Source organism: Lupinus angustifolius, chromosome LG16 (genome assembly GCF_001865875.1).
Source record: "Lupinus angustifolius cultivar Tanjil chromosome LG16, LupAngTanjil_v1.0, whole genome shotgun sequence".
Lineage (NCBI taxonomy): Eukaryota > Viridiplantae > Streptophyta > Magnoliopsida > Fabales > Fabaceae > Lupinus > Lupinus angustifolius.
Window position 1 is genome coordinate 7,463,537 of NC_032024.1, and position 26,680 is coordinate 7,490,216.

A 26,680-nucleotide genomic window follows, 5' to 3' on the forward strand; every position below is an offset into this window, starting at 1 on the left:
ATCAAGGCGCCAAAGTGACCATACTATATTTAGTGCAATTTTATCTTATCTTATGCATTTTTATTCACTTATGCATTTTTATTCACTTATGCATTAAATCTTACCCATCTATAAGTAGAGGAAAACTAAACTTACTATAAGGGTAATAGTGTCAACTTGATGCAACATAGGTCAAAATAATACCTAGTAGAAAGAGAATTAGGGCATCATTTTGTTGGAAAACACTAATATCAACCCAATCCAGGCCCACACCATCGACCCAAAACCAGAAAATAAGAATGAAGAACAAAATTGCATTTGCAGCAAAGTAGTTAAATTCTGGTGTTTCTGTTTTTTCTAGTTTACTTCATTTTTATGTTATCAATTTCTTGTACATAAGCCTTGGTGCTCATTCAGCAGTATTCAAGAATTTTAATCACATTGAATAAAAGATCACATAAGTATTATCCAACAAGTTCCATTTTTACTTGTCTTATTCTTCTTCAATTATTTCATTCATCTTCTTGTCAACCATAGAGATCACCACTTCTTGCATGATATCAGAGCACCTTCATTGAATGTGTCTCTGCCACGCTTCCTTCATCAGTTCTTTTTCTTCTATGGGCAAAGGTTGTGATCTATTACCAACTTGCTTCAATCAACACTACAAGTGACGATGAATCAGATTGCTATCCAAAACTCAATCCTGGATCCTGGAAATCCTTATTTCATCCATCCAAATGAGAATCCAGGGTAAAAAATTGTATCAACTTCTATCAACGGGGACAACTACCATGGATGGGCAAGAGCCATGAGCATGGCACTCAAATCAAAGAACAAGATGGCTCTCTTCCAAAATCTGATGGAAATGATCCTCTCCACCCTTACTAGAATAGAACTAATAAATTGGTAGTGTCTTGGCTACATCAATATGTTAACTCCTTCATCACACAAAGTATTCTATGAATGGAAACAACCTAAGAATAAATTTGGGATGATTTGAAAGAAAGATACTACCAAGGAGATATTTTTAGGATTTTAGAACTAATAGGAGAAATCTACTCAATCAAACAAGGCAATCTGACTATTGGTTCCTATTACAATCAAATCCAAGGCCTACGATAGCCACTTGATACCTTTAGACCTATTCCTATCCACCTGTGTGAGATTAAGTGCAAATGTACCCTTGTTCCCACTATCAAGACCTACATAGAAAATGACTATGTAATTTGTTTCTTGAAGGGATTAAATGACCAATATTTTGTGGTCAAGTCCCAAATCATGTTGATGGATCATTTGCCCACCATCAATAAGGTCTTTTCTCTACTGGTCCAACAAGAAAGACAAATGAACCTGCTGCCTGATGACAATGGATTACTTGAAAACTTTTCAAATGATGGTATGTAGAATAGGATCATAGGAAGGGGAAGAGCTTTTGGTGGACAAATATGGGATAGAAATCAAAGCCAGATCAAATCCAAATACAGTGGCAGAGGTGTCAAGATTATCACCTACTGCAACAAACAAGGACACACCATAGATGTGTGCTATAGAAAATATTATTTTCCACCAAATTATTTCTCCAATTAAGGAAATGTTAACAACTATGTGACTCAAGAATCAACAGATAATGAAAATTTCACTAACAAGAATCCTAACTCATCATCCAAAGAAACTAGTAAAGGAGCAGTCTTAGACCTCATTCATGAACAATACAAAGCACTTGTGTCTTTATTGGAAAAATCCACCAATTCACAACATCATAATGCAAACTATATTGTGGCTGCACCACTACATCAAGAGACAAACACCTCAGGTATTGTACACATTCAATCAACCATTGGGAAATCTGATTATTGGATTCTTGATACATGAGTCACTAATCATGTGTGCTACTCCTTGTCAAGATTTCAATCCTTTAAACAAATCAAACCAATATCAATCAAATTGCCCAATGGAGACAATTTAATTGCTCACTACTCTGTTATAGTAGTGTTCTCAACTAATCTCTATCTGAATGATGTCTTGTATCTGCTTGCATTCAAATTTAACTTGATTTCAGTTTCAAAACTTACTAGCTCTCAGTCTTGCAAGTTGATTTTTTTCAAATACTCACTGCCATATTCAGGAACTCCAATCCTTGTTGATGATTGTTGTAGCTAGCATGAAGGAGGGACTGCATGGAATGGTGCATCACAATCAAGACACCCCCATTGTTCATACTCTTAATTCTTTCTCTAGCTATAATGATAAAAATTTATGGCATTGTAGACTAGGCCACTTGTCTCATTCCAAAGTATTTGTTATGCCAACTTTTTTTCCTTTTATACAACGCAATAAAACTATAGATCCTTGTGAAATTTGCCATCTAGCCAAACAAAATAGGCTACCTTACCTAGATAGTATATCTAAAACTAATAAGCTTTTTGATCTTGTTCATATGGGCATATGGAGTCCCTTCTCTATCCACTCCACACATGGACATAGGTATTTTCTCACTATTTTGGATGACCATAGTAGATACACTTGGCTCCTTTTTATGAGGGCCAAGGCTGAAACCAACCAACACATCAAATCTTTTGTGTCCTATATGAATACCCAGCTTGATCTAAAACTGAAGTGTATTAGAGTGACAATGGAAAAGAGTTTTTCCTCACTGAATTCTATGCCATACATGGGATCCAACATAAAACCACTTGTGTGGAATCACCTCAGCAAAATGGAATTTTTGTAAGAAAATATCAGCATATTCTAGCAGTTGCTAGATCCCTAATCTTCCAATCTAGTCTTCCCATAAGCTTCTAGAATTATGCTATCTCTTATTCTATTCATCTTATCAATAGACAATGTACTTGATACCTTTTGAATAAATCCTTTTTGAGGCTCTATATAAAACTCTGCTTGATTTAACTTGTCTCAAAACCATTGGCATCTTATGTTATGCCTCTACCCTTACAACTAAAAGACACAAACTTGATCCAAGGTCAAGAAAGTGTGTATCATTGGGTTATAAGCAAGGGACAAAAAGGTATGTGGTTTTATACAATGCAATAAAACTATAGATCCTTGTGAAATTTGCCATCTAGCCAAACAAAATAGGCTACCTTACCTAGATAGTATATATAAAACTAATAAGCTTTTTGATCTTGTTCATATGGGCATATGGGGTCCCTTCTCTATCCACTCCACACATGGACATAGGTATTTTCTCACTATTTTGGATGACCATAGTAGATACACTTGGCTCCTTTTTATGAGGGCCAAGGCTGAAACCAACCAACACATCAAATCTTTTGTGTCCTATATGAATACCCAGCTTGATCTAAAACTGAAGTGTATTAGAGTGACAATGGAAAAGAGTTTTTTCCTCACTGAATTCTATGCCATACATGGGATCCAACATAAAACCACTTGTGTGGAATCACCTCAGCAAAATGGAATTTTTGTAAGAAAATATCAGCATATTCTAGCAGTTGCTAGATCCCTAATCTTCCAATCTAGTCTTCCCATATGCTTCTAGAATTATGCTATCTCTTATTCTATTCATCTTATCAATAGACAATGTACTTGATACCTTTTGAATAAATCCTTTTTGAGGCTCTATATAAAACTCTGCTTGATTTAACTTGTCTCAAAACCATTGGCATCTTATGTCATGCCTCTACCCTTACTACTTTGAACACATTTACCCTTTCAGAAACACTCATGTCCATCCACCTCACACTTCATCAACTCACCTTATTGTCCCTACTACTACCTGTTTAGATTCTTTTTTCTCTTATGTTGGTGGCCTTAACAATGATCAGGTTCCTGCTACTCCTGGACATATCAACGAACCATCTCATGATATTCCAACCACTTCAGCCATCTCTGATGTAGTTAATTTCAATCCTCTTCTTAGACAATCCTCCAGGATATCCAAACCACATTTTTATCTCCAAGATTGTCATTGCACCTTGACAACATGTTGTATGACTAAACCCTCTTCTCAAATCAAATATCCCATATCCAATTTATCTCTTATGATTCCCTATCACATGCTCAAAAACACAATTATTTTGCCATCTCATCCATCCTTACTCCTAACTCTTATCAAGAAGCCATTCTTCATGAACTATGGCAGCAAGCTATCAAATCTGAACTTTCTGCCCTTCAAAACAATAAAACCTGGACCATCACCAAATTGCATGACCATAGAAGAGAAATTGGTTCTAAATGGGTCTTAAAAGTTAAACATAAACCATATGGGTTTGTAGAGAGGTTCAAAGCCAGATTGGTTGTCAGGGCTACACCCAAATCGAAGGGGTAGATTATTTTGATATTTTCAGCCGTGTTGTAAAAATGACAACCATTAGAGTTCTTTTGTCCTTGAAAGATATTCACAATTGGTTTCTTCACCAATTAGATGTTAAACAACTTTTCTCCATGGTAACATCAATGAGGATGTTTACATGAAAATCCCTCTTGGCTTTCATGTGCAAACTTTACAAATCTATTTATGGCCTAAAGCAAGCCAATAGACAGTGGCATGATAAATTAACTAAAGTCTTAATCACTTATGTTTTTCATAAATCACATTCTCATCATTCTCTGCTTACTAAAATAGTAGGATCAAATTTTACAGCTATCCTAATATATGTTGATGATCTCTTTTAACTGCTAATGATTTTTCTGAAATACAATATACTAAACAACTTCTAAATACCAACTTCAACATCAAGGATTTAGGAAACATCAAGTTCTTTTTTAGTATGGAAATTGTAAGGTCTTCTAAGGGGATTGTCTTGTATCAAAGAAAGCATGTATTGGATATTTTGTCTGAGACATGCATGGTTGCTGCAAAACCATGCTCTACATCTATGGATTATAACACAAAGTTGCATTCAACCTCTAGATCTCCATTACCTGGCCCTGCTCCTTACAGAAGGTTGCTTGGAAAATTGCTCTATTTAACCAATTCAGGACCATATATCAGCTATGTAGTGAGTCACCTTTGTCAATTCAATTCAAGTCCCACTGATCAGCATCAACAAGCTACCAATAGGATTCTCAAATACCTCAAATCATCTCCTGCACTTGGCCTGTTTTTCCCTAGCCAGAATACAACCATTCTAAAAGGATTCTCTAACTCATATTGGGCAGCATGTTTGGGCACCATAAAATCGGTTGCTGGATGGTGTTTCTTCCTTGGTTCTTCCCTTATATTTTGGAAAAGCAAAAAGTAGACAATTGTCTCTAAATCATCAGCTGAAGCCGAGTATAGAGCCTTAGGAATGGCCTCATATGAGGCATAGTGGTTATTGTATCTCTTTCAAGATTTTAGTATCCCTTATCCTTCTCCAATCAGCCTCTACTGTGACAATCATTAGCTCTTCATATTGCAGCCAACCCCGTCTTTCATGAACGCACAAAACATATTGAAATTGACTGCCATGTGGTAATGGAGCGAGTTCAGAATGAGACTCTTCACTTGCTGCCAAATCCTTCATCTTCTCAACTTGTCGACATCCTTACCAAGCCTTTATCACCATCTCCTTTCCATTCCAACATATCCAAGCTTGACATGCTCAACTTTCACCTACAAGCTTGTGAGGGGTTGTTGGACAACACTAATATTAGCCCAATACAGGCCCACACCGTCAACCCAAAACTAGAAAACAAGAATGAAGAAGAAAATTGCACTAGCGGGAAAAGTAGTTAAATTCTGTTGTTTCTGTTTTTTCTGGTTTACTTCATTTTTCTGTTATCAATTTCTTGTATATAAGCCTTAGTGCTCATTCAGCATTGTATTCAAGAATTTCAATCACATTCAATAAAAGATCACAAAAGTATTATTTAGCAAGTTCCATTTTTACTTGTCTTCTTCTTCTCCATTTCATTTTCATTCATCTTCTTTTCAATCATGGAGATCACCACTTGCACATTTTAAAGGAATATATGTTATTTATTTTTTATGGAATTTGATTTGAATTACTTTGCTAGTATGACTTTTTTCTTATTTGAGGGTTGGGTTGTGAGTTAAGCAAAAGAAAATGTTCTTGCTAAAGGACCACTCCCATTTTTATAAACAAAAGTCTTTTGTCTTTAACTCTCTTGGTGGTTGAAAAAGAACGTTTTTCTAACATATCTACTACTACTTCCATCAGTTTAATGCTTACTCTTTACAAAGTTTACCTAACATGGTAGTTGAGGTGCATGATGAGGTGCAAAAAACAATATTTGAAGACACCAAGTATACTTATTTTATATGGTTAATGATGCATTGGAAGTACTTTTTATTAAAATCAGCAAACTTTATTTTGATGTCCATATACATCAACCTTTGACATCATACTTAAAGAATTTATCTTCTTTGGGCTCCTTGGTACTGTTGTAGTTGATTACTCTATAGTCATTCATTTTCTACAATAAGATAGAGAAGATAATTCTATCAGTTATAGGAATAGTTTGTTATGCAGTTATATATATATATATATATATATATATATATATATATATATCAATCAAACCATTAATTTATTTCCTGTCGATAATTATGAGTGCTGCACTTTAAATAAAAGATATACGATGCATTAAAAAATATACACTCAACCCTTTGGTTGACAAATAGTTGTAATAAACTAATAAATGATTAATTAAATCCTTAGTTTATGAAATGTTTTCTAATATTCTATCATTTGTTCATTATCCACACGTATACAGAATGGATTTATAAAAGAATTTTATTTTTGAAGGCATGATGCAATATTGAATGGTTCAACGAATCCTTAACAATTTTTTATTTGGTAAAGTACAATAATAACATAATAACATACTATAAAATCGACACATTTCTATACTTTATCGACATAACAATGTCGTATATTATTGCCATTATTATAACTTGACAACCAAACACTAAATAGTTATTGCAGCATCCAATATGAAAAGGAAAACAATGAAACTAGCCTTGGCAAGTTGATACGAACAACAAGGACTTAACAATCATGCAAGCCACCACAACTTTTAACAAAGAGAACCATTATACTCCTAAAAAAAGCAACAATGACCAAATCGAGAGAATGGTGGTTTCAAAGGCATGTGATCTTAATGGTAGTAGGTCATGGTTTCCAGAGAAGGGTGGTTTCAGCAATCAAGGAAGTGACCACATATGGGTCCATGTTAGAAGCTGGTCTTCTGTCCTCAAAATATCCCTTCCCTTCTTTCTCTGTGTCCCTTCCAACTCTAATGGAAGCACCACGGTTTGCAACTCCCTGCATATACCCCAATCATCACACAAACTTATAAGATGGTCTCAATCAATAAGAACAAAATTAATGCATCAATCTCGTTATAAAAATAATGCATCAATCTCCTTATCAAATTAATGCATCAATCTCCTTATATATGTTACATGCATGTAGTTAAAACCACTACGTTGGTCATTTTCTTGTGCCAAAAAAACTATCTATTGAACACTCCGCTAGGAATTATCATATCGAGTTTGATATGTTATTAATGTGAGATTTCTAACATTGCTTCCGCTTTAAGAGCTGATGTCCATGGAGACTTCAATCCATCCTCATTAACTGATAGTAGCCCTTTTTCTTTTGACGGCTTCACTCACTTATCATAATTGGGTAATTTGCCTTAATCCAACTTATAGGTAAGTATTTCCATGACAAAACTCTTAATAAAAGACACAAATTATTAGGATTTGTATATGGAGAGTCCAAACCAAGAGGGGTCAAGTCAAACTCCTCCCCATCAAGGAAAATTCAATTTTCCTTTTAGTTTTAAGGGTAAATTTATCTTATTATGATAAACATAAGGATATTGTAATTGTATATGACATTTTATTTGTTTTTTAATATTAATTGTCTCTCCTATAATAAAGAGAAGTCTCTTTCAACCAAAAAAACTAATATATTGAATGAGAGACTCGTAAATTAACCACCTTGAATTTGGTAAGCTGCTAACTGTACTACTCGAAGTTTAGGTATATAAAGAAATAAAAGTGGCCTAAATTATAATCAAACATAAGAGAAATGGTGGATCATGAATGTGTATTTGTTCGGATAAAAATATTTGTTTTATTGCTTACCCATTTGAAGGTGTTAATATCAGCTGTCTCATGCTTTCCAGTTAAACGACGCTCATTGCCTTCTCCATAAGCAGCAATGTGCTCCTTATGCCTCTTACCCAACTTATCAATGGCTTGTTTGATTATTTCATAGCCACCATCATTCCTCATAGACTTGGTGCTGCAACATTATTAATATTTAATAATAATGCACTTGTCTAGCATGAAACCAAACACATTTTATTTAAACTTAATACATGTATTTAAGTAAATATTACCTGTAATTTGTGTGTGCACCAGCACCATTCCAATCACCCTGGTTTTTTTAATAACAAAAATTTCAAGAGTCAGAACCAAAAATATTGTTAGATAATAAAAATTAAACATAACCAATAGATAAAATATTCAACCTTAATTGGCTTGGGGTCAAAGGAAACCACAGTGCCAGCAATCTCAGTGATTCTCTGTGAAAACAGAAATAAATAAATTTAGTTGCACAGTTCTATAACATAAAAAATGGTTAGTCATTTCATTAAAAGATAAAATAATGACAACAAGGTGATAATGACATTAATAGTAGTCATGTACTACCTACCTCCAAAATGTAACGAGCAACCCATATTTCATCACCAGCAGAGATTCCAACAGAGGGACCAACTTGGAATTCCCACTAAATGCAATAAACAATAGAATGAATTAAAAAGTAACAAAATTAGAAGAAAAAAACAAGAAGTCATGTTCAAATTTATTAATTTAAAGATATTTGTACCAATTGAGAATATTAAACATTAAGGGTAAAATTGATTTATATGTCACTTATTGTATCCTATTACACATTTTTTTTCTATTTTTTTGTACTAAGTGTATTCTCACCGCAATGATATCAATCATCCTCTTTTTATATCACTCTATGTATCACCAATTCAGATTGATTTGAAAAAATTATTTCAGACAAATTGTAATTATTAAATATTTTTCTGACAAATTATAGCTCATGGCACATAGAGTGACACAAAATAGTAGGAGAGCAAATGTGCTCCCATCCTCACCCTATGAGTAAAGTACAAATTATTTCTGAATACATAATTGTTTATAACAAAAAATATTATTCTCTTAAATTGAATCAATGACCTTTTAGTTTTTTAGTTTTCTAAGAATATAGTGATATCTTATACCTTTAAACCAATGTCCATTTTATGTAAGTGATCATTGACTTCTTTTTTTCCTGATAGTAACAGGGTAGTAAGTAAACATGTGCATGAATTGTTCCAACTAACCTGTCCAGGCATAACTTCGCCATTAATTCCGCTCACATTAATGCCAGCATAGAGACAAGCTTTGTAATGTGCGTCGACAATTTCACGACCGTAAGCTTTGTCAGCACCAATAGCACAATAGTATGGTCCCTATTAATTAAGTAAATCAAATTAGGATAATGCAAATAAAATAGCAAAAGAAAACAAATTTAAATTGGAAAAACTTTTCATCCTAGATTAAAATGTTAGCCAATTATAGAAACTTTGTTCTGATATTGAGCGTCATTAGTATTTAGTGCAACAAAGGGGCCTATTTACGAAAGGTTTTAAAATTGACAAATTAAAAGACCCCAAATGTGACAGAAACCCCCTCATACCAATTTGATGAGAAAATAGAAAAAATAGAGGGGTGAGTTTCCGTTTTTTGAACCAGCAAAAGGAAAGAATATATTAAGAGTGCTAACCCAATACAAGGAACTAACAATTAGGAAATGGGTGAGTTTCTTAAATGTGTGAAATGTAAAATATGGGTCAAGTAATAAGGAAATGGCCAGTACATGAAAATATCAATTTCACATCATATTCAAGTCCTTAAGTGGAAAAACATAATGAAACTGGTTTTGTTTCTAAGTTAAATTGTCTATGAAAAGTTTTGCTCATCAAGTTTTCACCTGAGGTGCAGGAAAACCACCAACAGGCCAACCAAGAGGCCATTGGACATGATTCTGCAACAAAGTATATTCCTGCTCAATACCATACCTAAAAACACAACAAACCATGCACCTTAGTCACAACAAAGTAGGATAAAACCTCATGGCAAAATGGTATGATTATGTTATTTGCAACTTGGTTATGGAACATTATTATGAAGCCGCAACAAAAGGGTACCATGGTTCCTCAGCAACAACATCAGGATTGCTGAAAATCTTGGCAGCAGCATGTCTCTTGTTAGTCGGAATGGGTTCTCCAGCAGGAGTGTAAGCATCACACAAAACCTAAAGTCAAGAGTTACAACATGGAAACAAGTTCACTACACAAACTAGGTAAAAACTAAATAGATAATAAAACAAAAGAACTCACCAGAATATTGTTACCCCTTCTGAATGGATCCTTGAAAATAGCTTGAGGACTATATAGAATCAAACCCAAAATAAGTTAAAAACAACCAAGCAGAAAAATACGGTAAAATATTAAAGTTGATTAAAAATTCCGGAAACACATCTCTCTCCAAAAAATGTATCATTATTTTCTCTCATTAGTCACAGAAGCACTTCGTTATCACACTATTAATTTAAATATTTATTTTTTCAACCAATTGAAGCAAGTGGCACATAGACATATAGAATGATACACTTTTTATGCATGAATGTGCTCCCAAATTTTTCAACAAAAAAAGGCTTACTATATGATCACTTCACTATCTTCACCAGGGGCTTGACCTGTGCTAGAACCATCATAATTCCACTTGGGCAACTCTGAAGGGTCACTAACTGGTCCTGGTAGAGTCTATATCCAAAAACCATATTATTTGCATTAGTTAAGTATGAAGCAAAAGAAATAATTCTTTTATATTTCATTTTCTACAGATTGTATATTAATTTACCCTTGCTTTGCTCCTCAGGTCCAATCCTGATCCACCAATCCTATGATAATAATAATGAGCATTAAAGCATGATTATTAGAGTATATCATAAGGGGAAATTTTGATAATAACAAATTAGGTGGAAGAAGTTAATATCATTTAGGACTCATTATATCAATTAGTTGAGGTTGGAGTGAAAGCCACCCAAACAAACAAATAAGGAAAATGGCTATTTCCATTCCGGAATTATATAGCAAATAAACAAGCATATCATAGGAATAAATAATAAAAAGGCAAGCATGATAATATTCAACAAAGCAAAAGAAAAGTGCAAGCAGTGGAATAAATATCTTTTTTTCTTCTTGTTATAAACTTATTAATGAATATAGAACAAATCAAATTAGTCAAATCGGATAGTGGCTAAATTTTATTTTAGACGAAGTTTTGGGTTTCATTATTCTGAATGAAAAAATAAATCTTTACCTCATTTAATAAGTTTCTCAGGTTAATGTTAATCCAAAATGACGTTCATATGTAAGAAAAAGAAAACTAAATCAATATATGCGATTCTATATTTTTAAGAAAGTGTAGAGCAAAAACAACTTAAGCAGGTAAACATAAAGCGGAGTGACGTATCAAATAAAATGGTTCAGTCAATCCAAAAAGTTCAACTAAATAGTTGAAAAAGAATTTGGAGAGTAAATATATGCAATCTTAATGTAATAAATATTGAACTAAGAAACAACCTTTCTATTATATATTTAACGGCGGCTCTGTTGGTTGCTATTTTTGGAGAAAAAATAAAGAGGACGAAAGATTCCTAGCAATCTTACAAAGTTTTGTAGTGTTTTATTTCATTTATTTTTTTGTAAAACTTAAATCGCAAATAAATAATTTAGTGTTGCTTAAAGCAGAAAAAGTTATGTATGAAATAGAAGAAGGAAAGGAAAGAATGAAAAAATCACAGTCATGCGGGAAACATTTAAGCACACCATACTAAATTACTAATGAATACACAAAAAAGATTAGTACGTTTAAGTAAATACATAACAAATAAAACAGAGGAACAGCGTCAGAGTTTGTTAAGAAGAAAGAGTGAGAGAGACACAGACCATATGTACTCAGCAATAACCTTCTCTGTTGTTTCGGAGATGTTAAGGTTGATAAGATCTGTGAGCAGAGACATGTTCAGAACTCAATAATACTTTGATGCAGGGAACAAACTCCTCCTTCTCTTTCTTCCTTTGTAGTTTGTTGAATTATATGTTATAACTATATGCCTTAGGTGGATTTTTATAGTGAGATTATTACCTACTTGGAATTATTTTATAATAAATAAGACCTTTTCAATTAAATCATGTATTAACAAAATAAGTGACCCATTTAATGTGATAAGATAAGATTTAGGGACCTAGATAAAAAACTATAAGGATGATGAAGAATAGTGATGAATAAAATTAAGTTAAAAATAGTGAATCAATTATGCTCTATAACCATTCATTTTTTATTATGATTCAGTTCCTGATTGCTATAATAATAAGGATTTTTATAAACTCAGAAAAAAAAATGTGTGATTGGAAGGTTTCAAATAATATGTGTAAGAATTTGTTTTGGGGAAAGAATCTTCATAGGGCAATGTTTGTTACTTAAATTACCAAAAAATTTGTTTGTAACTTATTTTTAGGATCTCTTTAGGATCAATAGATGTGATTCATTGATATGCTTATTTATGGTAATTATGAATTATGAACGATAATTATGGTGATTATGAATTGTAAATAGGAAAAGAAAATTCTGATTCAATGATTAGCTTCTTGTTTCTAGTAACTGCTATTTTATCAATTATTTTCCGGGATGCCCTTAAATGAATTATGTAGTGGCTTATTAGTATTTTTTTATTGAAATCAATATATATAGATTGAAAGTGTAACATTTTTTATATTATTAGTATATCGTGATTATTCATTTGTTAATATTAATTGAATGTACTAATTGGTATAAACACACTTAAAAATCAATGTTGAAAAAAATCAAATACAATAATTTTTTATGCATCAAATAAATGGTTATGTCAGTCATTCTTCCAAAAGAATACAAAGTTAGCAACTAATATTAGAAAATCAATTATACTCATCCTCAGTATCAATGAAATGAATATGAACCAATAACGTATTTATTCAGTACTATAAGACATTATTAAATTCTCATGTATTATAGTAGGGGTCAAAAGTTTAATTTTTATGAGTAACATTTGTTGAGAGATAAATACATATTGAAAGAAATATTAGTTCCTCACCCATAGTGAAAATTTGTACCAAAAAATGAATTAAATATCAATTTTTTACATTTTTCCTATATACTTTGGTTTTTTTGAGCTAACCCATGAGTATGGATGACAATAGGTCTAAATGGATCATGATAATGCACTATGTGGGCTAACCCTGTTCATTCCTTTTTTGACTTGAACTCGCAAAGATATGTGTTAGGTCTATTACCTGTGAGCTATGAAGCACAGATACTAATACGTGTGTCGGGTACGATACGTATCCGATACGTCGATACATATTTTTTCTAAAATACAGGATACGATACGTTCAGGGATACGCGTATAAAATAATAAAAACACATAAAATATGATAAAATTATAAGTGTAAATCAAAATATCCAAAATAAAAAATATAATGGAAATTTAAAATCATGCCCTCCATAACAAATCTATCTTATCCTATTTTAATGAAAACGAATCTATCCTAAAATCATTGCCCTCCATAACAAATATATCTTATCATATTTTAATGAAAACGAATCTATCTTATCCTGTTTTATTAGAAACGAATCTATTTCATCATATTTTATTGGAAACAAATCTATCTTATCTTGTTTTATTGAAAACGAATCTATATATCCTATATTTTACTGAAAACGAATTCATATATCCTATATTTTATTGAAAACGAATCGGATACGTGTCTTAATATTTATTTATTTTATTTTATTTTTTTAATTTTTGGATACTCTATGGATACGTATCTTTCACGAATCTGAGCGTATCCGTGTCGGATACTGACACGTGGGGGTGTTTGATGAATATGTGTTTCATAGCCTGTGAGTATTCGTTTATCAAGCAGATTCACAAGTATCTAAAAATTAAGAAATTATTAAATATAATTGCGAGCAACATATGAAATTCGGCGTCTGTTTTCTATATATTATTGAAAATTAAAAAACATAAAACAATTTAAATTGAAAATTAAACACTAGTTTTTTTTACTCAAACAAACATAAAAATTAAAATCATCATCACCATTATGATAGAAATATATATAGTTAGTAAAAATTGTTTAATAAACATAACATTACATTACATTTTGAATTAATAACATTCATTATTGTTGACTAACATAATATCACATCACATTTTTGTGGATTAGCATAGTATTACAATGATATATATATATATAGATTTAGGAATCCTAGGTCTGAATACTTCATTTCTCAACCATATTTAATAGCGAGTTTCAAAATGTTCTTTCTCAATTACCCATAGATCTAAGAATACAAACTCAAATTCAATATATTGCATGTACTATATGTAGGTATGATACTCATTATACCTAAGTACATTGTTCAATATAGTTGATTTGTATAATTTTTATTTAAGAGTCAATAATAATTAATATGTAAATATAGTAGTGGATGATGTAAAAATAATATAAGAGTATAATATTTATGCACTGATAATGTAAAGATTTATACACAGTTAATATATCATATATCATTCATGTGAATTACTTTATTTGAATAGTCAATGATGTTTGAAAATTAATAGTAGATAATGCAGAGACAATATATAAAACTCATACATTATTAATATATGTATTTTTATCATAGTATAAAAAAATATTAAAGTGCACATATGTTTAATCCTTTTTAGAGAATGTTGCCTCTATTTTTTATATATATATATATATATATATATATATATGTGTGTATATGAGTATTTATTTTAGTATAATTTTTTAGAGTTATCTTAATTGTTAACAAATTATTTATCTAAATTTTAATATAATTTTATACTATTGTTGATTGTTGCATATCTCACCTACTATTTTTTTATGAGAACTCCTAAGATGTGATGTGCACGTATTAGAAACTAGTATTTTTTTGGTACTCATCATGGTGCTCATTAGGTATGAACTATATGAAAACATTGTTATTTTGGATACGAAACTTTGGATTAATTTCTATTTTTCTTGCTAAACACGTCATAATGCTGAATCCAACTAATATAATTAGTCTTCATCATCCTCACATTTTATGTGTTTTTTGGTATCGACCTCTCATCTTAAAACGTTTGCATCCTCTACTAATGTTAAGTTTGATTATTTATAGCAAATTATATTGGCATAAACGTATCTTATATTTTTTCAAAAAATATTGTATTTCATAACAATATTCATATTGATATCATACTCTATTCATGCAAACAGCCATAATTCTAGCATTTTTAAAAAGGAAACAACACCATTTGTCTATAAGGAAAATTACAACCATCCAAAAATAAGATGACTAACCTAAATTTACAAATCAATAGATCCATACAAAATATAAGTCAATAAACTCGTGATCAATATCAACGTGTAACTACAACCTTCCATAAAAGTGTAACTATAGCCCTAATAAAATCACTGCCCAGTGCCTATAAGACGAGCAATAGAAAATTGAAAATTAAAATAAACAAAAATGCACTACATTTGCCATAAGACAATGGAATTGACTATTCACAAGAACAAAACAAGGTTCCATTCAACCCGGACTCAGGTGATAAACTTGATCACTTCTCACTGCAGATTTTTTATCCTTATTATTTTCTTCTCATCATATAATAACATGCAAAGCTCGTCATCTAATACCACTGCTGGGTTTGGGTTCCCTTCCTATGTGGAGAAAGACTTAATTGGACAAAGCCCACTTGTCTCACTTAATCTAATGGATATGGGCCAGATGTGGTAAGTGTGTGCCATTAGTTTAAGCAAAAAGAGGCATTAGAAAAGTGGGAGAAAGTTGAAAGAACTCAACCCGCAGGAACTCATAGCAGCCGTGGGAAATTTGTGACTGCGTCTTCCTTTACCGTTGGATCAGGCTAAAATTTGAGCAGTAGGTTCACAGTTTCTGGCAATTCATTCTGAACGGTTGGATCGGTGAGACGTCGTCTGAAGTGGTAGAAAACGAGTCATAACAGTGGTTGTTTTTCTGGTTTTTTCTACAACTTTGTGTTCTCATTTTCAAGTTTGTTGCTCAGTTGTATGCTGTATTGTTGAGCACGTTTTGTACTGTAATTTGGAGACACTTTTATATTCCTATTTTGATCATAATGGAGTTTGATTAACTGGCTTGTGCCTGCTGTTTTTACTTCTCACATCGGGAAGGTTTTTCACGTTAAAAGTCTCTTATGTGTTCTTAGTTACTATCATTATTTGTTATTGTTCCTCATAGATTCTAGCAAGTTGTGGAAATTATTATCCGCTGCATATAACTGTTAGAGTTTCCATTGTTATTGTGTTCAATTTCTCATCAAAGTGGCATCAAAGCTCTTTAGTTTGAGGTTATTTGACTTGCTTGACTGATGGAGGCAAATACACATAGAATAATATGTTTGAATGACACTAACTATCACTTGTGGAAAGGAAATAATGAAAGATTTATTATTTGTGAAGAATTTGCATATTCCTGTGTTTGCTACTAAGAAGCTAGAGTCGAAGTTTGATGAGGATTGGAGTCTTCGACATCAACAAATTTATGGTTTCATTCGATAATATGTAGAAGACAATATCTACAATCACATTGATAATGAGGAAAATACAAAATCTTTATGAAAAAAAATTGAATCTTTGTATGCTTCTAAATCAGGGAATAATATGTTATATTTGTTGAATTCCTTGATGAATTTGAGGTACAATGAGGGAGCTTCCATTTCAGATCACTTGAATGATTTTCAAGGGCCTCTAGATCAATTATCAAGAATGAGTATCAAGTTTGATGATGAAGTGTTGGGACTATGGCTACTGAATACTCTACCAGATTATTGGGAAACATTTCGAGTTTTAATTACAAATTCAGCCTCTCATGGTATTGTCTCTTTGGAGATTATAAAGAGAAGTATTCTTAATGTGGACATGAGAAGGAAGACGCATGATATTTGATCTCATTTTGAGGTGTTTATCACTAAAAATAGGGGGAGAAGTCATAGAGAGGAAATGAAAGGTGATAGAGAAAAAGGCAGAAGTAAGTCCAAGTCCAAACATAAGAATATGGAGTGTCACTATTGTCACAAAGTAGGTCATATACAGAAGAATTATTTTCAATGGAAAAGTGAGAACAAAGACAAGAAGGGAAAGCAGAATAAGAAGAATCATGATGATGATCGTGTTACTACTGCCACTTATGACGATCTTATTATTCTTCATGACCGTGATCTGGTTAATCTTATATCATATGAGAGTATATGGATAATTGACATTGGTGCTACACTGCATGTTACACCAAGGAAGGATTTCTTCATATCTTACACTTCTAGTGATTTTGGAGTGTTGAAGATGGGTAGTAATGGCTTATCAAAGGTAATTGGTATTGGTGATATTTGTTTGCATACCAACATGGGAGTGCAATTGTTGCTGAGAGGAGTTAAACATGCTCCAAATGTTCGTTTCTATTTGACTTCTGTGCAGATGCTTGATGATGATAGTTATGATAATCACTTGGTTATGGAAAATGGAAACTCACCAAAGATAACTTGGTTGTGGTCAGGGGGAGAAAATTTCTAAACTTTATTGAACTAAAGCTTTGGTTGCTAAAGAAAGTGTAAATGCCATGGTTATGGAGGCTTCTTTGTGGCAACACAGACCTAGTCATATGAGTGAAAAATGGTTGAATAGCTTAGCCAAAAAGGATGTACTTTTGGGATTGAAGAGTGTAGATTTGGAGAAATGTTCTCATTGCATGGCTGGTAAGCAGACCAAAGTATCCTTTAAGAAGGATCATCCCTCAAGGAAGTTACAGTTGTTTGAATTGGTGCATTTTGATGTTTGTGGTCCATTGAAGGTAAAGTCATTTGGTGGCACACTTTACTTTGTTACTTTTATTGATGATTGGTCAAGGAAGCTTTGGTTCTATGCTTTGAAGACAAATGACCAAGTGCTTGAAAATTTCAAACAATTCCATGTTTTGGTTGAGAGACATTTTGGAAAGAAGCTGAAATGCATTCGTACTGACAATGGTGGTGAGTATTATGGACCATTTGATACTTACTACAAACAACAAAGTATTAGACATGAAAAAACTCATCCACTAGAATTGTATTGAGTTTGGCTGCTGCTCTTGATTTGGAGGTAGAGCAAATGTATGTAAAAATTGATTTCCTTCATGGTGATTCGAATGAAGAGATTTATATGAAACAATCTGATGGTTTTCTTGTTGAAGAGAAAGAAGACTATGTGTGTAGACTGAGAAAGAGCCTATATGATTTGAAGGAGGCTCTACGATAATGGTACAAAAAGTTTGAGTCTGTTATGTGTGAGCAAGGTTATAGGAAGACTAATTCTGATCATTGTGTCTTCATTAGAAAGTTTGTTGATGGTGATTTGATCATCATGTTATTGTATGTTGATTACATGGTTATTGTTGGGAAAAATATTTCTATGATTGACAGGTTAAAGAAGCAATTAGGCAAGTCATTTGCCATGAAAGACATGGGAGCTGCTAAACCGATTTTTGGTATAAGAATCATGCGAGATAGGCAAGAAAAGAAACTTTAGCTATCACAACAATACTATATTAAGAGAGTGTAACTGAAGTTCCATATGGAAAATGCTAAGGAGGTAAACACTCCTCTTGCTACTCATTTTAAATGGAGTGCTAAATAGTATCCTTCAAATGATGCTGGAAAATCAGATATGCAACATGTTCCTTATGCATCTACTGTGAGAAGTTTGGTGTATGCAATAGTGTGTACAAGACCAGATATTGCACATGTTATTGGTACGGTTAGTAGATTTTTGTCAAATCTAGGTAGAGAGTATTGGAATGCTGTAAAATGGATTTTGAGGTATCTTTGTGGCACTACTAGTATGAGGCTTTGTTTTGGAGGTGATAAACCTACTCTTGTGGACTATACTGATTCTGATACGACTGGAGACATTGATTCCATAAATTCCACCTCAGGTTACTTGGTTAAGTTTGCAGGGGGATCTGTGGCATGGTAATATGGGTTGCAAAAGTATGTTGCATTGTCTACTATTGAGGCATAGTTCATTGTCATTACAGAAGCATGCAAGGAGTTACTTTGGGTGAAGAAATTCTTGCATGAGCTTGGTTTTGTCCAAATCAAATACTTGTTATTTTATGATAGTCAAAGTGCAATTCATCTTGGGAAGAATTCAACTTTTCATTCTAGGTCCAAACACATTGATGTGAGGTACCATTGGATATGTAATGCTTTTGATGCTAGGTTGTTGGAATTGGCTAAGGTTCATAGAGATGATAATGGTGTTGATCTGATGACTAAGGACTTATAAAGATGGAACTTTGAAACTTGTTGTAAGATTGCCGCTTTGGCAGTTCTCTCCACATAATTGTGAGGGAGAGATTTGTTGGGTTTGGGCTCCCTTTCAATGTGGAGAAAGACCCATTAGGAAAATCCACTTGTCTCACTTAATCTAATGGATTGGAGTCAGATTTGGTAAGTCTTTGCAATCAATTTAGGCAAAAAGAGGCATTAGAAAAGTGAGAGAGAAGTTGAAAGAACTCAACCCGTAGAAACTCATAGCAGCTATGAGAAATTTACGTCTGTGTCTTCGTTCACCATTGGATCGGGCTGAAATTTGGACAACGAGTTCAGAGATTCTCGTACTTCATTTTGAACAGTTGGATCGGTGAGACATCGTCTGAGGTGGTAGAAAATGAGCTATAACAGTGGTTGTTACAACTTTGTGTTCTCATTTTCAAGCTTGTTGATATGTTCTATATCGTATTGTTGAGCGCGTTTTTTGTTGTATTTTGGAAACACTCTTGTATTCCTATTTTGATGATAGTGGAGCTTGATTGACTTGTGCCCGTGGTTTGTACTTCTCACATTGGGAAGGTTTTCCACGTTAAAAGTCCTTTGTATGTACTTACTTACTACCATTATTTATTATTGCTCCTCAAAGATTCTAGAAAATTGAGGAAATTATTATCTACTGCATATAACTGTTAGAATTTTCATTGTTATTATGTTGAATTTTCAATCAACCACAAATCCATCTTTATCATATTTTAATTTGGACATACTTTTTAATAATTGATTTTTTATAAATATCAATAAAATAAGAGTAACATCCAGTGTAATGTACTAGATAAAATCTAGTTTAATTATGTTTGACAATTATTGATGGGAAAGCCTATGTATATTAAGGCCCAAAACAAAACAAACTTTAAAATTGCTTTAAAAGTCCCTTCATACATAACTGATCTTAAATTGTAAGGTCTATATAACCCTATTAAATATCTCTCATATTTTAGCCTATAATTTTAGTAGTATAAAATAAAGGAAGTATCACAATTTTTTATAGGATATTTAGATCGAAATATTTTTAAGTAGAACTATTCTTTTATAATATGGACATGCATACCTTTTTTTATATTACATGAAATATTTAGGTTCCTTCTGTGCGAGCATTGAACAAAAAACTATTAGTATATTAATTTTACTACATTTGCAGAAAACAAAAATTGCCCCGATGAACTAGAGTTCTGTGAATTAAATTGTGAAACAATATCTATCATCACATATATATCATATATGTTGTAGCACTACATGCATGCTACACATTTTAGGCCCCACTTATTGGAGAGTCTTTTCCACAAAGTGAAAACCTTGTCATTAAATGCAATTTTAGCCTTTTAAGTAATAACCTCGGAGAACAATACCTATTTCATGTTTTTTTAATAAACTCCATGTGATATTTTCTAAGTACAAAGTTTTGTTTAATTTACAAAATGCATATATACATTGGGATCTTATCACAGAATAACCCAAGTTTGTTTCGAATAAAGAAAACTAAAAAAATAAAAATAAAAGTAGGAAAGTTTAGATGGCTATATACTATTATAGTTTTGTGACAAAGAGATGAGTAGATAAAAAACGACGACCATGTTCATGGTGTCATTCTCAATGTTGTCATACTAACATATAATATCGACATAATACAATACACATATATTGTCTGAATTTTCTTTGTATCTAAAAAATAGTGTGGAATAACTTAGTTCAAAAGATGTTTTTGAAAGAGGTGAAGCCAAATATTGGAAATGGCTACTTGACTATTTTGGTACCTTTTGTAGTATAAATAAATATATATATATATATATATATATATATGATAACGACGAGTTGGAAATGCTATATGTCGTGAGCCAACAATCTTTTTATCTCATCGTTTTCTAATGTTAATTACCAGTTGGATATTTTGTGCTAAGCGAAAAGTATTAGAAACAACACAAGGGGTGCTAACCCAATACAATGAAGATAAATTAATGATCTTATTTTTGGAATACATATATATACAATGAGTAGGATCATTACACTAATTCACAAACATTAAAGAAGAAGGGCCTATTTTAGCTAAAAATCAGCTCCAAGTACTAGCTTGAATCGAATCTAAAATATGAGTATAACTCACCTCCTTATTGGAAAAGATGAGATTATTCCTCATAGTCCAGATAGACCACATCACAGCAAACCAAATCAATCTCCAAAACTTTGGCCTTTTTGAATTTCTACCAATAGCATCATGCAGATTCAGCGATTCAATAGTTGAACTAGGTTTAAGCTCCGCAACTTGAAGCCAAGCATACACCCATTTCCAAACAGAAGAAACAAATTCACAATTAATGAACAAATGATCGATGGATTATTCTTGATTGTTGCATATTGCACACTTTATGTCCTCAATCAAAGATATACTATTCCTCTTGAATAACTCAACCATCACCGAAAGTCTTCCTCGAATGAGTTTCCACACAAAACAACAAACTTTAGAAGGAACACAAATTAACCAAGACTTTGTTAGAGGAATACCTAATGGCAGTAAGGTCTGATCAAATTGAATGAGGTAAGCTGATTTTATAGAGTAGATACCAGAAGACTCCACACTCCAACACCATTTATCAATATTGTTCCTCTTGCACGAGTGATTATGAAGGACAACAAGCAAGTCTCTGAACCACCCCTTTTTCTCTCTCAAATAGCACCCTTCTACATTTGATATCCCAAGTCCAAATATCATTAATCCAAGAACTACAATCAGCAACCAAGGCCCTTTTGTTCAAAGCTAAAGCATAAAGTCTATGGAACAACTCTCTCAAACTTTGAGTACCCACCCAGGTATTTAAACAGAAAAGATTATTGGTACCATCTCCAATATCCCTCCAAATGTTATCCTCAAACCAAGAACCAAGAGGCACGAGACTTGAACAAACTTTGCACAAATTCTTCCACCATCTAGAATCTGAACTATGAGACACATGAGGAAAGGCCAAATATGCCCCATATTTGGATTCCACCACTTTAACCTAAATTGCTTCTTTGTCTTGCATTCTACGCCACCTCCATTTACCTAACAGAGCATCATTGAAATGAGATAACTCTCGGACACCCAAGCCACCAGAAAATTTTGGTTTGCAAACCTCCGACCATGCAACCCAAGCAATTACCTTTACCACTTCTCTTGTGCCCCCAAAGAAAGTATCTCTGAAGGGAAGCAATCTTTAATAAAACCTTTTTAGGGGCTCTATAAAGAGAAAATAAATAAGTTGGAATGTTAGAGAGAACCAAGTTCACTAGAATCAATCTACTACCAAAGGATATATGCTTGTACTTCCAAGACGCTAGCTTCTTGGCAACTGATTCGATGGTGCTTTGCCAAGTCAAATGCCTCCAAGGATTAGCCCCCACGGGAACCCCTAGGTATAGAAAAGGAATGGAACCTATCTTGCAAGCAAGAAACTTTGTTGCTTCTGAAGTGAAAGAACCGTTGACATTTATAGAAAATAAAGAGCTTTTGTTAGCATTAATCTTTAAACCCGAGGCTAGTTCAAAACAACGCAAAATTTACTTGATACACCAAAGGTTTGAGGACGAGGCCTTGTTCACTAGAATCCTATCATCAACAAACTGAAGATCACACACCTCCACACCAAGGCTACCAACTGCATAACCCTCAAACAATCCCACACTTCTAGTTTTACGCACCAACCATGCAAAACCTTCTGCAACCATAAGAAAAATAAAAGGCACCATATGATCCCCTTGCCTAATTCCTTTATAAACAGGGAATTGATTCATAGGAGAACCATTCACCAAAATCGATATAGAAGTAAAAGAAAGACAACCATTGATCCACAAACGCCATTTTTCAGAAAACCCAAAACTGACTAACATATAGTCAAGGAAGCTCCAATCAACTGAATCATAGGCTTTCTCAAAATCTACCTTTAAAAGGAAACAACCATCCTTAGCTTTCTTAGCGGAATGAATAGCTTCATTAATAACCACTGTTGCATCTAGAACGTTCCTATCACTAATAAAGGCTGATTGAGAAGAACTAATTAGAGAGCTCATAATCACCTTTAATCTAACAACCAAAATCTTGGCTAAGATCTTGTATAAAGAGCCCACCAAGGAAATAGGTCTCAACTCATGGGTTTTGCTGGGATTTTTAATTTTAGGAATCAAAGTTATGAAAGATGAGTTTAGACCCTTAGGGAGCTTGCCAAATAAGTAAAACTCTTGAATGAAAAGGATAATATCATTTTTTATAATATCCCAGCAAGCCTGAAAAAAATTTAGATTGAAACCGTCAGGTCCTAGGCTTTTGTCACCAACACAACTCCACACCGCTGCTTTTATCTCCTCTGCCAAGAAACCGTCATCCAATTCAGAGATCTGAACATCTAATAACCTTCGAAACTCTACTCCATCTAGAGTTGGCCGAGTAGTCGGATCACTAGAGAACAAGGATTTAAAGTAACTGGCCGCCGCATTTTTAATCAGGTGATCATCCTCATATTAAGAATTGTCAATCAAAACACATAGAATTTGATTCCTTCTCCTACGACTACTGGTACAAGCATGAAAGTAAGAAGAGTTAGCATCCCCTTCCTTCGTCCATCTACTTCTGGCTTTTTGTCTCAAAAGGCTCTCTTTCCAATTAACATTTTTCCACCAATCCGCGACCAGAGTTTTCCTTTCCAATATATGATTATTATCCAAGGAAGCAAACTCGCCCAAGGTGTCAAACACGTTAATATCTCTTACAAGATCGCCCAACTTGGTGTCAAGACAGCCAAACGACTCCTTGTTCCATCTTATAAGCACTCTTTTAAGGTTCTTCAGCTTCTCTTTAACAATGAAAGCTTTCCTACCCACACAACCATCTTCGGCCAAAGTCTGAGAAACCAACTCAAAAAAAATCTGATGTTGAAGCCAACAATTATTGAACTTGAATGGAATAGGACCTAATACTGAATTTCTATGTTTCAGAATAATTGGGCAATGATCAGATAAACCCATGTTCAAAGCCCATTGAGAAGCATTCGACTAGTCACTAATCAACTCTGAAGATAGAAGAAATCTATCCAATCTGCTCATAGAACCATTACCAGAGTGGTACTAAGTGAAACTCCTCCCAATTAAAGGAAGGTTTATTAGCCCCATATCACCAATCCAAGCATTAAACAAGTGAGATTCTCTCCTACATAACACACCAGACCCACACTTCCTCTCTGATTCTCCGCGAACATCATTAAAGTCACCAAACACACACCAACGGCCATTTCCCAAAGAATTTTTCAGCATTAACAACTCCTCCCAAAGCTGTTTTTTTTAAAGCTAAGAGGCACGGTGAATAAATATTCACCATAAAACACACCAATTGAGAAGACAACCAAGTACCTTTGACAATCAAGAAACCTTCACCTTTAAATGTAGCCTCCTTTTGAAATTTACTAAGATCCCACATACCAAGAATACCCCCGAATTACCCACTGATGGAATAAACTCCTAACCACAATTATTACTACCCCATAACCCACATCATAAGAAATCATCGCACACAGACAATTTCGTTTCTTGAACACCAATAAAATCAATATTGAACTTTGTAATTAAACCCCTTATACCCCTCCTTTTTAGGTTATTCCCTAACCCCCGAACATTAAAAGACAAACAATTCATGGAATACTGACCACTTCCCTTTGATTGGATTGATCAAGACCAATTTGGTCTCTTTCTTCCTTAGCAACAATTTTGGATAGCAATTCCACTTCATGTCCTACATAATTAACACCAAGAGACTTCCCAAAGGACCAAATTTTTCCAGCGGCTTCTTCCCCATTTATGAAATGAAGATGGTTTGCTGAGCGGACATTAGAGTATGTGATTAACTTGTTAATCGAAGAAGCCAAATCCCCCGCCACAATATCCTTCCCTTCAACCTTTGACACCTCTTTGCATTTCTTTTTTCCTCCCTTTCCACCCTTCTGAGTCTTAAAATAAGCCAATTGATGATTCAAAAGTTTTGGTTTAAGTGAAGAAAAAAATATAAGAAGAAGACTTAGAAGGGAATTTCTTTTGTTTTTTCTTTCACTATCACCTTCATCATCTATCAAATTGAAATGACTATTATTTTTTTTAGTCCAAGATGACGTGGTAAAGATGATTTGACTTGAATCAAGCCCAAACATTGGTGAAGCTGTTGGAGAATTGGCCATGGACTGCGTTACGTGAGTATTTGAAAAATGAATTCTAACACTAATCCAATATCCATAAATAGCATGAGATAATTAGAAAGTAGATAGAGTACGAAATATGGTTAAGATGTAAGATACTTTCTGTCTTTAGCGATTTCCTCTATTATACTAATGTCTATGAGTTTATATTATAGTGAAAGTAAGGTACAATGATGTCATGGCTGAGACCATGCTTATATCATATCAATCTCTTGTATAACATGCCTATGACTGCACATGCAACATCTCCTTAATAACCCTAGGGGAGTGTTCCCTCATAAGTTTCTCTGTTAGTTGAATCTTAAACTTATTTGGTCTTAATGTGTCAGTCTAGATTATGAGCTATTATTCGGTTTTTTAAGGTTTTGATCTTATGTAACTTCCTCAATTGCCTAAAGTCTAGTGATATGATAGTAATCAAGCATGCCATCGAACTTATAAGTACATTTGTTTTTGCTTTCAAGTTGATCAATCGTTTATCTAATAGGACATTTACTTTTTTAAGCTTCCTTTAGAACAAAATTATATGTTTTGGTGCAATTACTCTTGTCTTGCCCAATATATGCTGATCAAAAGGGGTTGCATGTCGATTATCATGAACATTCATATGGGATCACTTGTCTTTTCCCAATGTATTGGAAAAGACTTATCTCCATTACTGGAAAGACAAATTATGGTTTGTGTGTGTTTTGAAGGATAACAATATCATATTATTATATTTAGGGGATCATAAGATCATATTCTCATAACTTTTCTTTTTCTATTTAATAGACTCTCCCTTCGAGCACCATAGAGGATACTCACCCAAATGTATTATCGGGCAAGCATGTGTACATTTCCAAATGTCCTTTAAGTGTTCTTATGTGATCCCTTATCTTTCCTAGCATAGGATGCGGGACATGTTCAGTTCCCTCACTTTATTTATTGAAATGAAGTTGGAACTTGACTTCAACCTGAATTTGGATAATTATGTTG

At 33.2% G+C, this 26,680-nt stretch overlaps 3 protein-coding genes across 3 annotated transcripts; 1 reads left to right on the forward strand and 2 right to left on the reverse strand.

Moving 5' to 3' along the window:
- On the forward strand, window positions 4,731-5,204 carry LOC109329276 (uncharacterized mitochondrial protein AtMg00810-like). The gene has a single exon (XM_019562955.1). It carries the CDS (start codon window positions 4,731-4,733, stop codon window positions 5,202-5,204), a length of 474 nt encoding a protein of 157 aa, XP_019418500.1.
- LOC109330352 (glutamine synthetase nodule isozyme-like) lies at window positions 6,918-12,153 on the reverse strand. The gene is made up of 12 exons (XM_019564520.1): window positions 11,992-12,153; window positions 10,901-10,940; window positions 10,700-10,803; window positions 10,378-10,426; window positions 10,186-10,292; window positions 9,969-10,056; window positions 9,319-9,447; window positions 8,637-8,711; window positions 8,452-8,505; window positions 8,320-8,357; window positions 8,063-8,222; window positions 6,918-7,232 (listed from the first exon to the last, which is right to left on the reverse strand). Exons 1-12 carry the CDS (start codon window positions 12,063-12,065, stop codon window positions 7,080-7,082), a joined length of 1,071 nt encoding a protein of 356 aa, XP_019420065.1. The 5' UTR covers window positions 12,066-12,153; the 3' UTR covers window positions 6,918-7,079.
- On the reverse strand, window positions 21,620-24,488 carry LOC109329277. Its single transcript, XM_019562957.1, has 4 exons — window positions 24,044-24,488; window positions 23,106-23,896; window positions 22,330-22,533; window positions 21,620-21,694 (listed from the first exon to the last, which is right to left on the reverse strand). The coding sequence occupies exons 1-4, from the start codon at window positions 24,486-24,488 to the stop codon at window positions 21,620-21,622; spliced, it is 1,515 nt and encodes a 504-aa protein (XP_019418502.1).

What these genes read in the sequence shown, in the direction of transcription:
- LOC109329276 (XM_019562955.1), top strand. Translation starts at nt 4,731, where the DNA reads ATGGAAATTGTAAGGTCTTCTAAGGGGATTGTCTTGTATCAAAGAAAG.
- LOC109330352 (XM_019564520.1), bottom strand. Translation starts at nt 12,065, where the DNA reads ATGTCTCTGCTCACAGATCTTATCAACCTTAACATCTCCGAAACAACA. An exon ending in GATAGTGAAGTGATCATATA is followed by an intron (nt 10,427 to 10,699) that starts GTAAGCCTTTTT and finishes GATTCTATATAG; the next exon opens with TCCTCAAGCTATTTTCAAGG. An exon ending in GAAGGGGTAACAATATTCTG is followed by an intron (nt 10,293 to 10,377) that starts GTGAGTTCTTTT and finishes TCTTGACTTTAG; the next exon opens with GTTTTGTGTGATGCTTACAC.
- LOC109329277 (XM_019562957.1), bottom strand. Translation starts at nt 24,488, where the DNA reads ATGGGTTTATCTGATCATTGCCCAATTATTCTGAAACATAGAAATTCA. An exon ending in CTCTTCTTACTTTCATGCTT is followed by an intron (nt 23,897 to 24,043) that starts GTACCAGTAGTC and finishes GGCCAACTCTAG; the next exon opens with ATGGAGTAGAGTTTCGAAGG. An exon ending in TTGGAGGGATATTGGAGATG is followed by an intron (nt 21,695 to 22,329) that starts GTACCAATAATC and finishes TGCTATTGGTAG; the next exon opens with AAATTCAAAAAGGCCAAAGT.